The sequence below is a fragment of the Sander lucioperca genome, chromosome 8, assembly GCF_008315115.2.
Source record: "Sander lucioperca isolate FBNREF2018 chromosome 8, SLUC_FBN_1.2, whole genome shotgun sequence".
NCBI lineage: Eukaryota > Metazoa > Chordata > Actinopteri > Perciformes > Percidae > Sander > Sander lucioperca.
The window spans coordinates 3,256,801-3,272,818 of NC_050180.1; the positions used below are offsets into that span (position 1 = coordinate 3,256,801).

At 39.9% G+C, this 16,018-nt stretch overlaps 1 protein-coding gene across 2 annotated transcripts; it reads left to right on the forward strand.

The window, feature by feature from the left end:
* Positions 1-699: 699 nt before the first annotated feature.
* On the forward strand, positions 700-14,235 carry ifngr2 (interferon gamma receptor 2). 2 transcript variants are annotated; one of them, XM_036003825.1, is made up of 9 exons: positions 700-840; positions 2,007-2,115; positions 3,295-3,464; positions 4,880-5,025; positions 9,830-9,841; positions 9,930-10,071; positions 11,807-11,952; positions 13,052-13,209; positions 13,271-14,235. In XM_036003825.1, the coding sequence occupies exons 1-8, from the start codon at positions 801-803 to the stop codon at positions 13,148-13,150; spliced, it is 864 nt and encodes a 287-aa protein (XP_035859718.1). In that variant the 5' UTR covers positions 700-800; the 3' UTR covers positions 13,151-13,209; positions 13,271-14,235. The 2 variants fall into 2 exon arrangements, with proteins under 2 accessions (XP_035859718.1, XP_035859719.1); XM_036003826.1 differs by lacking the exon at positions 9,830-9,841 and having other exon boundaries at positions 702-840.
* Positions 14,236-16,018: the final 1,783 nt, after the last annotated feature.

Consider the following 16,018-nt stretch of genomic DNA (forward strand, 5'->3'; position numbering starts at 1 on the left):
CAACGAGATTTTAACTGTGTCAGGCATAAATATCATAATGCCTGACGGGCTCGGGCCGGGTTCGGTCACGGCTCTGTCGGGCTCGGGCCGGGTTCGGACGGAAAAATTCGGCCCGATCCAGGCTCTAAAGTAGAAACATATTGAACTCACTGTAGAGCACTTGTTGCTGTAAGAAATAAATTGTGCATTGCACACGTCTTTCTGTTCTGTTTCCTATTATCTGAAAACTGTGTACAGCAATGTTTCCTGTTTAAGTTTGAGGCAAATTTATTTTAAGTGTATTGCACATTATTTGTATACAGTTCTGTGACAAAAAACCTTCCCAGCCCTTGTCACATGACCAATTAATGTTTCCACATATCCAAATTTTTGCCTTAAGAGCCCACTGAAAATGTGTATTCTATTTGGATATACAATTTGTTGAAAAAAAAAAAAAAGTTAAATTAATAATGAATGTGATGTGTTTTATTTAGCAAAATTGAATTGTGTTATTCTATCCTATCCAAAATGTACTATATTTCTAAGCAGATTTTCTATGCTGTATTCTGATAAAATCCTCTGGGCCCCCCCTGACTGATTATTGGGCCACCCCACTTTATAAATCCTGGAATCGCCCCTGTTTTCGTTAAGGGGCGTTTCAGGAAGCTACCAAAAAAAAGGAACTTCCCAGACTGTCGTCAATTCCCCTCTTATATACTGTCTATGGTCAATTCCAGGTTTCGGGGAAGTGTTGTCTTATTGTTCAACAGACAGATAAACTGCTATGGTGTTCGGGGACGCTGTGAAATGACGGTCTTACGATGTTTTTCAGCGTCCTGTTCGTTCTAGTCGTCGTCCAAGGTAATTAGTTATCCTTAACAGTTGGAGTTTGGTTTTTAGCTAACCTAAGGTTACCTCTCGGTGCTAGTTGTGAGGCAATAGTCTGTGTGTGGGTGTCTGTGAGAACTTCTCCCAAGCTAACGCTCGCTAAAAACCATAGACTGTAAATAAAACTAGCTAAACACCCACACTCAACGTTAGGCTGCTAACGTTACCATTATAATGTATTAGTCTTATACATAGCCGCTCTTTATTATTATGGAAACAGCTGTTTAGATAGCAGGCAGACTCAATTACAAATGTTATAGTTGATTCATAAAGGGCATTGTGAATCCATTAAACAACACTTAATGTCATTAAAAGTTGAACTCTTTGAGTAAAACTATAATCTATATGCTTTTTGAACTGTTTGAGGACCACAATGGAAATAAGTCCTGGACTTTATTGTGTTTTTATCCTCGATTGTATTTGATGTAAGGCATTCTTGATACAATATAAAAACATAAATCAAATCAAATCAAAAATCAACAACCTCATGCTTGACTGGTCACCAACTACGCTTCACACTGGGGTCAGTAACTCTTAACACTTTGACACCAAAGTATCCGAAATGTCATTCCTAAGTGTCTAAGGCCTGTAGTGCTCCTAGGAAACAGAGATGGTTGATCTCTCCATTTGTAGTTTGACAAATCACACACTTTTCTTTCTTTCTAATTTAGTAAAACAAACGCTGATTGTTGCATCTCATACGGGCGAAAGTTTAAACACACACAAATGGCACTATAACAGCTCATTGGTTTAATTTATTCTGTTATATTTGTATAGTGTTATTGTTAGAAGATGACGCCCTTAATTATGCATAACTTTAAGCCTCACTATAATTAAATATAAAGTTGTCATGAAGGGTGAACCTAAGTTCACCTACAGAGACGAACCGTTTTGTACTATTTACAAACCTGTTAAGTTGAGCATTCTTACAGGGGGGGGGGGGGGGGGGGGTCTGTGGGGATTTAATCCCTTTTGGAGCCAGCCTCAAGTGACCACTCGATGACCTGCAGTTTTTTCTTTCGGATTGTTTTAATTTTCCAGCACCGGAGGTTGCTGCTTGGTATTCAAGCATAAAGTGTCAACAAATCAATCATATTCTCATTCGCTGCTCTATCCATGTCCATTCCCATCTCTCCCAGCACTGTCTGAGTCGCCACCGGCTCCACAGAACATCCATGTTGATAACTGGCTGCTGACATGGACTCCTGCCTCAGAGGGAGATACCACCTACACTGTTCAGTACAGCCGGTGAGCTCTTGATGCTGTGGTGCCTGTTGCAGTGTGGGATTCTACAACCTGCATGAGAAGAAAGACTTCCTTTTTCAGTGATTGTGAACATACATTTGGGTATCTGGCCTGGTAGACCTGCACGATTCGGGGGAAAAATATGAATCACGATTTTTTTAGCTTAGAATTGATATCACGATTCTCTGCCACAATATTTTTCTCACGAAGTGTAATGTTTATTGGACACGTGAACCATGACAAAACAAAACAAATTGGCAGTACCAAACATAGATTTTTTTGGCACCTATAGCACATTGCGCATCACCACAAGCCTGTAAACATAGAGGCTTCAATGAATAAAGAAAATATAGTCCATACTGGCCAATTAAGTACAGTAGGCTACCAAAAATACTGACATGTAACACATTGACCTAAATATGGCCCTGATACAGGCTCTATCTGAACTCCTTGAGCATGTCTTTACATCATTAAAACATGTCAATGTCAAATGCTTTCAATAAATTAATTGAAGGAGAGAAAAAAAAAAAAAATCGAAGTCATTTAAAAATTAAATCGCGAACGGGTGAATCGAGATTGCGATTTAAAGTGCAGGCCTACTGCCTGGATCAGAAACCATGGCAACAAGCCATTCAGATTTGGCTCCTCTTCCTACGTCCCATGCAGGCTCATTAGAAAATACCGCCTCCCCCATCTGAGTATCTCCACCCATGACTTAAGAACTACCTTTGCAAAGGTGCGCCATATTTTCCTCGCAAGTCAATCAAGAGTAGGCTGGGCTTTTTTCGGGAGGGGGCCTAAAAGACACAGTGCTAAAACTGAGCGTTTTCAACAGAAGGTGAATACAGGTATATTCAGACAGACAGTATGAGGGGGAAAAAAAATAAAAAATCAACATTAAATCATGTAAACATGTTTTTGTAGAACCCCAAAATACAATTCCGAAGCTGAAAATAAGCATGATATGTCTCCTTATGTTTTGTCTGGACATATGCCAGGCAATTATTGCATTATCTTTCCCTTCTGTAGCATTTTCATTTTTGCTTAGAGTAATTATTAATAAATGGTGACACAGCTCACAGACAGTATTTCCACACTGAATTGACATTTTAATGCAAAAATTGTTATTAACATCATGACAGATTGTGGACTGATTGTAAGTCTCCTGTTCCTTGTCCTCAGCTTTAACAACCGCAAGTGGACAAATGTGTCATCCTGCGTCCACATATCTTCAAATTCCTGTAATGTAACTTCCACCAAAGCTGAGGCCGAGCACGGCTGCGTCAGGCTGCGTGTGCGAGCAGAGAGGCGTGGGCTGCCCTCGCCACCAGTCGAAGCCTGTAGCAGACATGGTGAGAAACAATGAGCTGCCATGGCAACAGCCTGTGCAGCCTTTCATAGTTTGTGCAGACCTTTACAATTTAATGTCAAGGATGTGCCTTTCTCTCATGTAGTGTGATTCTAGGTGTTAACCAACCTAACCATGGTGTCAACCACAAGGTGTATGAACCACATCCATACGTCCTCTTCTCTCTCTCTCTCTCTCTCTCGCTCTCGCTCTCTCTCTCTCTCTCTCTCGCTCTCTCTCTCTCTCTCTGTGTCTGTCTCTCTCTCTCTTTCTCTTTCTCTTTCTCTCTCTCTCTCTGTGTCTGTCTCTCTCTGTGTCTCTCTCTCTCTCTCTCTCTCTGTCTCTGTCTCTCTCTCTCTCTCTTCTTAATGTTAAACAGTTATATGTACATATTTGTTTCTGTATTTATTGTTTGTTTATTTCATATTCATGTTTAATATATTTATGTATGCAGAAAAAACAAACAACAGAACTTACAACGGAGGACTTCGGAGAACTTTTAAACTTTCTTTTTTTTCAAGGCAAATTCCTTGAAAGTGTGAGAAGAAAGAAAAGAAAAGAAATCCCTTTCTGATTCTGTGAAGTGTCAAAAGCTAACAAACCCATAGCAAGCTTTCATAACTTAAGTAAAATCATTGAGTATGTTTACATGCACAATAATATTCCACTATTACGCTGTAAAGGCCAGTATTCCAAATTTGATACGGGTCATGTAAACAGCATATTCCGTTTGGATATTCTTTTTCCACATAGCATTTTCTGATTAAGACATGTGGGATATGGTGGTATTATTAGTATCAGTCAGGGTTTTTACAGCAGTTTGTGACAGTTTACAGCCTCTTGCCTGTTTACGGCTTACGGTCAGCTCTGTGCGTTGCTATGGTTGTTGTACGCAAACCAACCAGCCGACAGTTTGCAGGGTTGCGGTAAAGATAGATGGGCAAAAGAAAAGCCCACATCTTTGGTCCGGAGGAGAAACACAGCTACTTTTAAACATGACGAAAGACTTGGATATCCACAGGTTTTTGGATATGCAGAAAAACATCACAACGCCGACCTTTTCGAGAAGCTGGTTGAAGGAATAAAAGAAGGAGGCTGTGTTCTCACGGTCCAACAAGTCCGCCACCGTTGGAACAATTTGAAAAAATCCTGTTTTGCGCGGCTGCATGTTAACGGCAATATTTGTGAATTATTCACTTTCATTAGCCATGTAAACAGCTTAGTCAAAATATTGTCTTTTTCGGAATAAGGGCAAAAACAAGAATATTATGCGTATGTAAACGATTTGTAAGTTGAGGTATACAAGGTTTATTTTAGGTCCGAAAAGTTGTTTTTGTTGGCCATACTGTATCTCACAGATGGCTTAGCCCCCCCGTCCTGATAGTGTCAACACTCAGTATATGTGTTCTGCTCTTCCAGGTGACACCTGTACTCCTGACTTGAGTCTGATGCCAGGGCCCGGCTCCCTCACGGTTTATTTGACTATGAACCACAGTTTGGCCCAGGAATATGGACGCCATGCAAAATACAGGGTTTACTATGGCAAGGAAGGAGAGCCCCTGCTGGTGAGAAACCTCCCCCTCTTCTCATTTCTCATTGTACATCCTCGCCTCCTTGACTCGCGTCCTAGTCCCTCCCACCTGAGATGTTCGCCCTAGTTCACTAATTTTCGCGATACTAAATATGGCTGTTGTTGTGTAAATATTTTATGTTAGGAAAGGAAAATATAAATACGTTCTGCTTGATAGGGCTGCAGCTATCAATTATTTTAGTAATCGAGTATTGTACCGATTATTCCATCGAGTAATCGGATAAGAAATACTTTTGTTTTATTGAAGAGCAATAATGTACAATAGTTTGGTTTAATTTTCGGAAAAAGCAACATTTGTATTGCCTTCATTGCTTACAATATCATCTCTCAAAAAACTAGACTGTGGTCACCACTACGTATTTCCTTGTCTTTGTTTTTGGTAGTCGTCGTGTTTGGTGTAGTTTCATCATCCATACGACTCTGTGATTTACTTTTGTCAGGTCCTCTTCGTGGAATGGATGATAAGTTAGACTCAATGTTTTCTGTTGAGATGCTGAAGCACTGACGTCGTGCTATTATTGTGGTACGCTAGTTCAGTTTTTCAGTAGACACACTGTACAGAGTTTTCGTTTTAATTACGTTTGAACTGATTCCAAACTTTGGACCCTTTCTGTGGTTTTCTCCAGCCTGTCTCTTCTCTTAACCCCTTACGCTCTTTCTTCATTTTGTAATCCGTCTTCATGACGTGTCGCCAGCAGCGTCAGCCCGGTGTGCGACAGTAATAATCCTCCGTGCGGAAACACCGTGAGGGATACAACGTTGGTAACATTGATTAAACGAAGCTTCGAGGCAAATCATTTAGCATCGAGGATTTTTAGTAATCAAATTATTCGAGTTACTCGAGGAATCGTTTCAGCCCTACTGCTTGACATTCATAAAACTCCCAAGTGATTAGTCGAAAAAAAAACAACGACAAAAGATTCAGGCAGAGAGAGCAGAAATAATGAGTGGTTTGCAGGGCTACTATTAGCATAAGCAATATACAGGCTCAATAAAGTGTTAACGGTTCTTATTAACAGTCAGTTAGTCAGTAATACCCCGGTAAAACATTTAGTTAACCTAGTCCAACTCCAGCAAAGGGTATGGTGTTATTTTATAAGTTTTTACTGTGACTTATACACAGTGTTGTGTACGTGTTAACAGACAGGAAGCTAGATGCTGCTGTCATCTGCTTGCATCAAAACGGGAAGGAAGTGGTAAAGTAGTAAGGCCCGCCTCTTGATGCTTGCTGCTTCAGCATGACATGGCGCACAAACATGTAATCAGACAACATAGAAATGAGTTGAATAGATGGCTCCATTGTCACCGATACCCGATTCAGCCGTTGAGTCAGTCAGTATCAGCCCGATATCCAACATCAGTATGTGATTAGTGCGTCCTCGCTCATAGCTCCTCCTGCAAGCCTTCTCTCCTGGCTCCTTGAGATGCATTTTTAGGAATTGAGACATCCTTCAAGATGCCGCATGAGATCAGTTTTTCGGGTCACAGACTGGAGGACGGAGGAGAGAGGAGATAAGTTGAGGAGGCACATAATGGAGAAATGAGAAGAGCCCCTTGTTAGTTTAACACAAGTACACATGCTGTTGCTTCCTGTTGAATGTTTACTGTAAGTGATCCAACACTTTGTTCCCACTAAGTTTGTTCATTTTGGAAATGTGTTACTCACCAGCATTGTCAGGTCATGTTTGTAACCGTCTCCTAGCGTGCTAAACAAAAAGCAAAATCTCTTCTTCTAACTTTCATTTAGTCGGCAAACAACAAACCCGTTGATCACAGGCAACATGTGGGCGGCTCTGCCGGTTAAACCTCTGTTCAGTCTCTTCCTGCTCTCTGTAATAACCTACATTCATAATGTTAATGGGTCAAAGACGAATAAGGATTTAAAATTTGAAAATAAAAGTGTCAAAAAATGCCAACTCAAGCAATTTCTATTTTCATTAGAGTGTTCTATATACATCTCAACAACAGGAATTTAATTTACAAATGCAATTTAATTTTTTTTGATGAATCATGTGATTTATTCCATGAAAAATGTCCTTCCTGGGTAACGGGAATGGATTTAAAAAATATTTAAATGTCTACCTTTTTAGCATATAAATGTTTAGGCATATCCATAGTTACAGCTAATCAAACGCACACTGTTCAAAAAAACTAAGTTTTTAACACAATTAATATGATATATTTGGGTATTTATAATTAAATGGGCTCATCGTTTGATTTTGGTCACACAATATTCCATGCCAAAAACAGAAAAATTATGAAAAGAAGTCTTAAAATGCTTTACAGTAAAGGTTATCAGGTTATTATTGTATACTCAACTGAGGAAAACATGATTGTGTAATATACCATGAAAATCTGAGTTTAAACACTTGACTGTGTCATTGTTACTCAGGATGACATCCTGTTAGCCAGGAATGACATAATGCAAAAATGCCATAAAAGATTAAAGAAATACATATTATTTTATTAATATAATCTAACATTATCAACACAATGCTTGAAACGTGATAGATACTAATAAAAAAACTATTTTCATTAACATGTCCAATCTGGATAACAGAAGATCTTCGTTATCCAGGAAGGACAAAAACGTGATTTTCCCACCAAAACTCTGTCAAACATGGCATACTCAGCTAAAATATATCTTAGCCTTTAAAACATTAATGCCATATTTCACATGAAATAGGCATTTTTTTAAATATCAAAACATCAAATATGTTTTATTAGCGTTATCCAGAAAGACACATGATTTTTGGACATAGTTCAACAGTGACCGAAAAAGCAAAATATAAAAATAAACCAAAATCTTCTTTATGATGTAATATCATATTTCATGACTATGCAATTGCATTATGGGTAATGTATGGAGTTTAAGGTCTGTTACCCAGGAAGGACATTAGGGAAATCCAAAAGTAAGGACAAAAGTATTTCTTGAGTAACATTTTAAATAAGGGTAGGATTGTTACTATATTTGTAGGTATCACTGCAAACATCAACACAATTATGCCAAAGTAGATAATTAATGCTCTTATTATTATTATTGACATTTTTGTCACATTTTTATACTTAGATTTTAAGCCCGGACGTTACCCAGGAGGGACAGTTTGGTACTTCTGAGCTCAATAGCTCTTTGAATTTTATTTTTTTGCAATAAATACCTATTAAAGTGAGTAAAGAGGGGAGAGTTGAGTAATATAATGTAGTTTTTTAAAATTAATATTTATCTTTTGGATACACCAGACAGTCCAGGCACATTCTTGTGTGTTCTTCGAGTCAAGTAAAAAGAGTTTAGGGCAAAGAAAAGCACACTGACTAAAATAGAAACAGATTCTACAAGGTAAATACATTCAAATAAAATAAGACAAAAACAACTTAGTTTACAAAAGACTGCAAAAAATATAATAAATGATGAATACTGTAACTGGAGGATACAACTATGGGGGATATTGCATTTGTCACGAGAATAAATATTGTAAATATTGCACAGTAGTTCACAGTAGGGAGTAGTGAGGATTATTGCACTTTTTATCACAGTGAATTGTTCAGTGTTTTATTACGTTTTTGCCATCAGTCTGACTGGAATCCAACCAAATTCACTTTATAATTGTGAAGTCGTCTGACAAACAAAAACTTGCAAATGAAGATCAACAGCTGTATTGACTGATTAGCTCTATTGAAAAATGAGCGATCGCAGAGAGAGTTAGAGGACGTCTTAATCCATGGTTGACAGACGAGGGACCGGGTAGGTTTAAGCACCGGCATCGTTTTATTTCTGGGGCATTTTCAGGCCTTTATTCAACAGGACAGCTGAAGACATGAAAGGGGAGAGAGAGGGGGGATGACATGCAGCAAAGGGCCGCAGGTCGGAGTCAAACCCAGGCCCGCTACGTCGAGGAGTAAACCTCTATATATGGGCGCCTGCTCTACCAACTGAGCTATCCGGGCGCCCACCGGCATCATTTTAAAAGTTTTGAAAAAAACAAAAAACGATACCCAACCCTTAGCTCAACTTATCTCTACAGTATTATCTGGACACACCCGTAGCAGGTTGATACAAGTTGTTTAGCACCAAGTACATTTCTTGCCTAGCTGCCTGCATGACATGGTTTCATGGCTGTGTGGAACAAGAACTGCCTGTTAGAGTTTCAGGATGCTTCCAGCTAATGGCCAGTATTGGATGAACATATGCAATATCTTTAAAAATTGAGTTTACTTTCACGTGACAGTCCTCGCAAATCCCTAAATGTTACCAGTTAGAACAGAACCCAGTTGTAGTGTAGTGGCTTCAAATGACGACCAAAAAGCTAGTTTTTTACTGTGAACATTCTACTGTTCAATATGCTGCACTTATACACACAAGGAAGTGAACACGCTTAAGCATGACGGACATGTTTTGCATCTAGCGTCTCACGTTCATCTCATCACACAAGCTAGCGGGAGTACACAACATACAACTTCCGTGTCAGCTACTTCAAAATAAAAGCACTTCCTGTGACGCTTTGTAGTAGTACCGAATTACTGTTAAACAAATAAGGTTGTGTACTTTTTTTCCACATACATTAGCTGTAAATCAAGTACTGTAAGTAATGTAAATAGGGAGTTTTAACCACACTATAATTCAACATTTCCTTTGGACTGTTTGAAACTAAACAACACAAATTATTTATTCAAGTGACTAATGACTTTGTATGTATACATTTGTTTTTCTGTATTTGTTTATTTTATATTAACATTTAATATTTGTGTTTGTTTGTTTAATGTATGCTCCTTTCACCAAGGCAAATTCCACAGTAAGTGTACTTATTGTTGCAATAAAACCTTTTCTGATTCTAATATACATATGTTTATGTTCTCTAAACGCTTTCCCCTCTTCAACAGAAGTATGAAGATGCTGAGGCCTCCGTGACCATCTCTGAGCTGCAGGAGGGACAGCGGTACTGTGTACAGGTGCAGTACCGTTACTTTAAAAGTAGCATCGGACTGCCCACCTGTACCCAGTGTGAGCTCATCCCAGAATCAAGTAAGACCATGGTTGTCGTTTCTGCTGCTAAGAATGTTGTAGAGACATTAAACAACCAAATTAGCTGTGTTGCTCTTCTTTTTTGTTGCCTTGACACAGTCCACAATATAGAACAATATACAATCTATACAAAAGGCAGTGTGTGGCGGTCCACTCTTAAATCTTGAATATCAGACCTTCCTTGAAAGCACCAGGAAGGAAGAGATTGAAACAGTCACTGGACATGTTGGGATGTGTATTATGACCACACAGTCTTTAATTCAAAGTGAAGCTGCTTTAGAGCTGCAAAGGTTAATCAATAAGTTGTCTACTATTAAATTAATCGCCAACTAGTTTGATAATCAAGTAATCGGTTTAAGTTGTTTCAACAAATTAAAGTTCCTCAGGTCATGTTCAGACTGCAGGCAAAAGTGACCCAAATCCTTTTTTTCATGACAGTGTAAACAGCCCAAGTCACATAGCAGCCGGTCTTTTCCAGTTCTGATACAGTCATTTTTATTTCGGCGCCCATGTTATCCAATCTGTCTGTTCACACCGGGCGCGTAGCGTCCCAGTCGGCCTGCGCGCTGCAGCGATCGTTTCGCCGTCTCCTCTATTTCCCGCGCGAGACGCGAGCGTATATGTCAAGCCAGACAGGTAATCACATACAGGAAGACCACAGTGCAGCCGGGTACTTTACAAAAATAAAACACATTTCAAAATAAAACAGCTTTATGGTGATTTTGGCGGTCTTGACTTCTCACAGCGAGATCAGGCACACGGAGGGAGAGACCTCCGGACGGACAGAGAGAGTGATACACAGACACACAGACACACACACACACACACACACACACACACAGCCACATATAGGCTACAATTACCACAGTTTTCCTTACTCATCCTTTCTCTTTCTATTGGAGAGAGAGAGAGTTGAGAGGAGAAGGATCGCTTTGTGACCAGCGCGTAGAAATACGCGTCCGGTATGAATGGCCAGGCGTACGATCAGGCACGTATCTACTGTACGATTCGCGGGCTAAACGCTGACACTGACGCACACGGTGTGTTTTCACTGTTACTCGTTTGCGCATGCGGGTCACTTCTGAACGTAGCCTAATTCCACCTTGTTAAATGTGGATATTTTCTAGTCTGTTCACTCCTCTGTGACAGTCAACTGAATATCTTTGCGTTTGAGCGAGACGTCATCTTGGGCTTTGGGAAACACTGATCGTCATTTTTCACCATTTTCTGACATTTTAAAGACCAAACAACTAATCGATTAATTGAGGAACTAATCATCATGATTAATCATTAGCTGCAGCCCTAAGCTGCTTACGTGTTCCTTGTGATGGAATACTAATTAATGCAAGTTTCTATTTTTTATCAGTCAGAAACAAATTGTAGAATATATCCACAGAAATAGTCTCTTTGGAGTATCTTACGCTCACTCTAGACTTGAAATGTGGCTCTGACAAGTTGGTAGCAGCTTGTATTAAGAGCAATAAAGAGAAAAGAAAAGGCTACTTCCAAAGAAACCATTCCTGCAGCTCCTCTTCTCCCCATTGGTCTGTCTGTTTGGTTTGTTGGCACACACGATGTGAGGATTGTTTAGATTGTTTGGAGCATTCCTTTTTTTTTTTTTTTTTTAAACAGCAGCATGGTCATCGGAAGTCAGCACACGATAAGAGGTGTGTGTGTGTGTGTGTGTGTGTGTGTGTGTGTGTGTGTGTGTGTGTGTGTGTCGTACATTTCCCAGAAAAAGACTCGAACCAAACAGTGATACTAGTTGTGGGGCCCATCATGGTCCCGGTCCTCCTGATTCCTTTGATAGCCTACTTCCTCATCTGTAAGAGTGAGAGAATCAAGCAGTGGCTGCGACCGCCGTACGAGCTCCCAGAAGATGTGAGCACCAACACTGATAAACGCATTCACCACACAACACTGGGTCACACTGTGTGTCAGACAGCGCTACACATGGTCAGAGGTAAGACCGCGAGGCGCAGCGCAGGCAAACGGCATCGATGCTTCTGGAATTGGTTGCGCCTTGAAAGGTCAGCAGCAACTAGGGCTGCACGTAATATCGCGATATTTTCCGTGGCAATACTGTATTGATACACAGACGCCTAGTATGGATCTATTATTATATATGTGTTGGTCAATTTGTCTGCTTGGCAATCCCATTTTGCAGCAATAACATTGAAGTGAGCTGAACAAAGAGAGAAATGTATCTTTTTAGATAAAACAGATGTTGACAAAGTTTCCTTTTGGGGACATCATTTGAAATTGGGAAAAATCTGAAGTTGGAAAAAAGGTTATAAATCGCAATAATATCGTATCGTGACATAGGTATTGTGATGATATCGTATCGTGAGGCCTGTGGGGATTCCCAACCCCAAGAAAATGTGCCGTAACATTAAATATTGCGATAACGATCTTACTTACGATAAATAAGCCGTGTACTCAGTCACTTTCAATATTCTGCTAAAATACAACAAATTGCTTATTGAATTTAAAACGAAAGAAAGGAAATCGTTTCCAACATTCTTCTATTGAACAAATTGAACATTGAATTGAATATAAAAGGCACCACTTTAAATAAAAAAGAATGGCAGTTGCATTTTAATTTGCAGTTAAAAATTGATATATTGTGCAGCCCGAGCAGCATATGAGGTCAAAGTTGAAATAATTTGAACTTTGAGGGCAGCGCTCAGCGGCAACTCGGAGCAGCGTGCCATTCCAAGGCTAGCGCTTCCTCCGAGTGGTCTCCACAGCCCCAGAGGAAAACAGTGTTAGTTACTGCTGATCATGTGTAGACGGCTTAACACATAAGGTCAATGCAAACACAGGAAAAGGCTCACCAGCCTACTGACAGCTTTGAGTAAATATGACCTTATTCACAGAAGTTCACATGTAGTTATTAACAGTGTGCATATTGCCTACAGTGTCTTCAAGGTAACTGCTGTATGTGAATAAGGTTGACTTTGTTTCTTTTCTCCGGTAGTTCCTGGAATCATTTCCTGAGCATCACCTTCCCATCTCCAGCAGCAGCCCCACTGAGGAGTGCTGGGATGTCATTTCTTCCATTTCCCCTCAGGAGTGAAGCAACTGAAAGCAGCATCTGCTTCTGCACTACTCCTCCTGTTCGCTCTTGTTATTGTGCTGTTGTGGGAATCAGCCCTGAGCACTGAGGGAGACGACCTGCAACCAGCTGTCTACACTCCCTCACATTTCTGTCTGGTCTCAGGATAACAGACAATTTGATTTCTAGTTCAAACGTAATTGCTGGGAAGAGGAAGTCTAATTTGATCTACATCTGGCTTTCACTCTAGGAGAGAAAAGGGAGCAATGAAAAGACTGAACCACTCTCTAGATCACTCAAGTAAAAAGGCTCCACACTGTTATTACCCCCACTCTCATTTGGTTTAATATGGCCTCAAGTCATCTAGGAAATTGTAAGTAACATAAACACTGAGGTCCAAAGTTAATAAAGATTGTTACAGGAAAGTGTGTGCCAAATTGAAGTGCACTTTGCCAGCCTTGTCAGGCTATGGAGAGCCACAGTTGTCATTAATCAGCTCTTTAGAAACAGTTAAAGCCACACACAGACAGGATCGCACACAAACAGTGCGACCTCCTCTCACCTATACATTAGACCGTTCTAGGGAAGATCTCCACAGTGCCTTCCTTTGAGCCAAGAATACTGCTGAACATACTGCTGTACATTCATGTTTTATGTGCTACTTTAGTTTATTTGAAAGTGTATCACTCCCATTTCTTTTTGTTGCCCTATAGGCATTAATGAACAGTATTATAACGCTCACAGCATCAACTAAGTTTGGTTTAATAAAATAACCTACAAACACGCAGATACAATCCTTAGCTCTGTATGGCTATGAGGAGCGTTTGATAACCCCCAAATCCTTAAATGTACCAGTTGATTTAATCTGTGATCTGGGAGGACATTTTGTCTAAAACTCCTGGATATTTCTTGACACTTATGAATCAAGCCATTCTGCAGAAGGCTCCGTTCAGCGGAGGCGCTAATGTTAATTGTGTGTTCAGTGGTTCTGTACTGTAATTGTTATTCATTGAATATAGATTAGCTATAGATTTTCTGACTATCATGATGTTGCCCTTGTCCGGCTGACAATATTGACCGCATCCGTGGTTTTTCCTGACCTATGTCAACATTTGTTGACAACAAGTGTGTTCGTTTACTTCTTTGAACTTGATGTAATCCTAAACGTTCTGTGAGGCGGTGAGTTAAATCATGTGTATCAGTTAGTTTGATGTTGCAGTGGTCCTTGGACTTTTTCTGTTCTGACACTGACTCACAATAAATGACAAATGTAACGACTGAAAGCTTTGTGATTTGTCCCCATAAACAAGGATGTGTCAATTCATTGCAGGCCAGCTGGCTGGGTCACTCAGTCATCTACTTGTGTCTTTTATGAACATTTCAATGTTCAGTTTACTTAAATCACAACAAAACATTTAACCTCTTTGAGTTCCCGTTCATGTGACCTCTCCAACAAGTCCTCCAAACTATACGACGATATGGGTTGTTTATTCCTTCCCTCTAATACGACCTACGTTTTCCGTCCTCATATCTAAACAAGGCCTAGTTAAGTTTAGAAGAACTAATCCACCACCCCAACCTGCCTCCTTAGGTGGAATTTGGTGCTCTTATACTTTAATTTATTATACAGGAAAGGATTAAAACGTAACATTAAGTTACAGTTTAAACAGGCCTGACTCAGTTTATTAAAAGCTGGTTTCCAGCAGGTTCCTGTTCTGCAGAAACATAGAACACAGTTATGGCACATGAAGACAGAAATACATGTACAGGACATTAGTATGGGCTAGACAGATAATAACTAAAACAATACAGACAATCAATTAATGCTGTGAGCACCGAAAACAAGTCTATTCTCCTCCATTGTACTGCGATGCAGACCTTTCTGAGACAAATAACAGCAAAGCCCTGTAAGATAAACCTTTAATACTCCCCGAAGGGAAATGTGGGTGTCATAGCAGCAACAGCAATGAGAATGAAACAGGACCTATCCTGAGAGAGAGAACTTAACCAAGAAAATAAAAATAATAAACACTGAGCAGCTGACCCCAGATATCTGCTCTGAACAGTCTGTCAGTCTCAGTCTATCAATAGATATAAATGAATACATGAATGGGTCCACGGGGGATTCAGAAATGAAAGGTCCAAAGTAAGTAAGAGACAATGCAGGTCTTAAAGGACTCCTGTGGGGGTCAAGGTTCTGGAGCCTGATGGCTACTACTGGCACAACGGACTGGGCAAGGCGCCACGTGGTGTGGCGAGGAGGGAGGAGTCTGTGGCATTAACATGCTCTTCGTCTTCGCTAGCTTGAATAGAGGCAATAGGAGGGGTTCTCCAGGATAACGCCCAGCTTCCTGCATGGATAGATGCCACCGTACTGTAGGCGAATCAGATACTTTTTCTTTTTGTAATTTGATGAACTGTCCCTTTTAAATATATAATAACCAAAAATAATCTTTACCTTTGGGTACAAAATCATATCTACAATGTTAAAACACACACACATATTTTTATTGCAGTGGATTACATAAAAATAAATGAATTCTTAATATGTTTGGAACTGATTTTTCTACAATTCTTTAAGATCCGCCACCTCAATGTTTACAAACCTTGTTTTTGATGGAGCTACAATTGGATTGGCTACAACACTGATGCTAAGTGCCCTCTCTGTTGCATCAAATGAAGCGCTGTCTATTCACAGGTACACTGTGTAACCAATCAGGTGTTTTGAGCACACCTCTTCACAAAGGTTGTAGCAGCTGCAAGTAGGCAATTATTATTATTATACAGGCAAACAACGTGCATACAGATGACACACCAATTTTAGATAGACTTGTTTTAACCAAGCGGAAACTTCCGGGTCTGAAAAGTGAAGCCAATGCTGAAGTGCCT

Bases quoted from the DNA above. Each gene is read 5' to 3' on its own strand.
- ifngr2 (XM_036003825.1), top strand. From the start codon at position 801: ATGTTTTTCAGCGTCCTGTTCGTTCTAGTCGTCGTCCAAG. The intron at 10,072-11,806 runs GTAAGACCATGG...TACATTTCCCAG, and splicing joins TGAGCTCATCCCAGAATCAA to AAAAAGACTCGAACCAAACA. The intron at 11,953-13,051 runs GTGAGCACCAAC...TTTCTCCGGTAG, and splicing joins CGTACGAGCTCCCAGAAGAT to TTCCTGGAATCATTTCCTGA.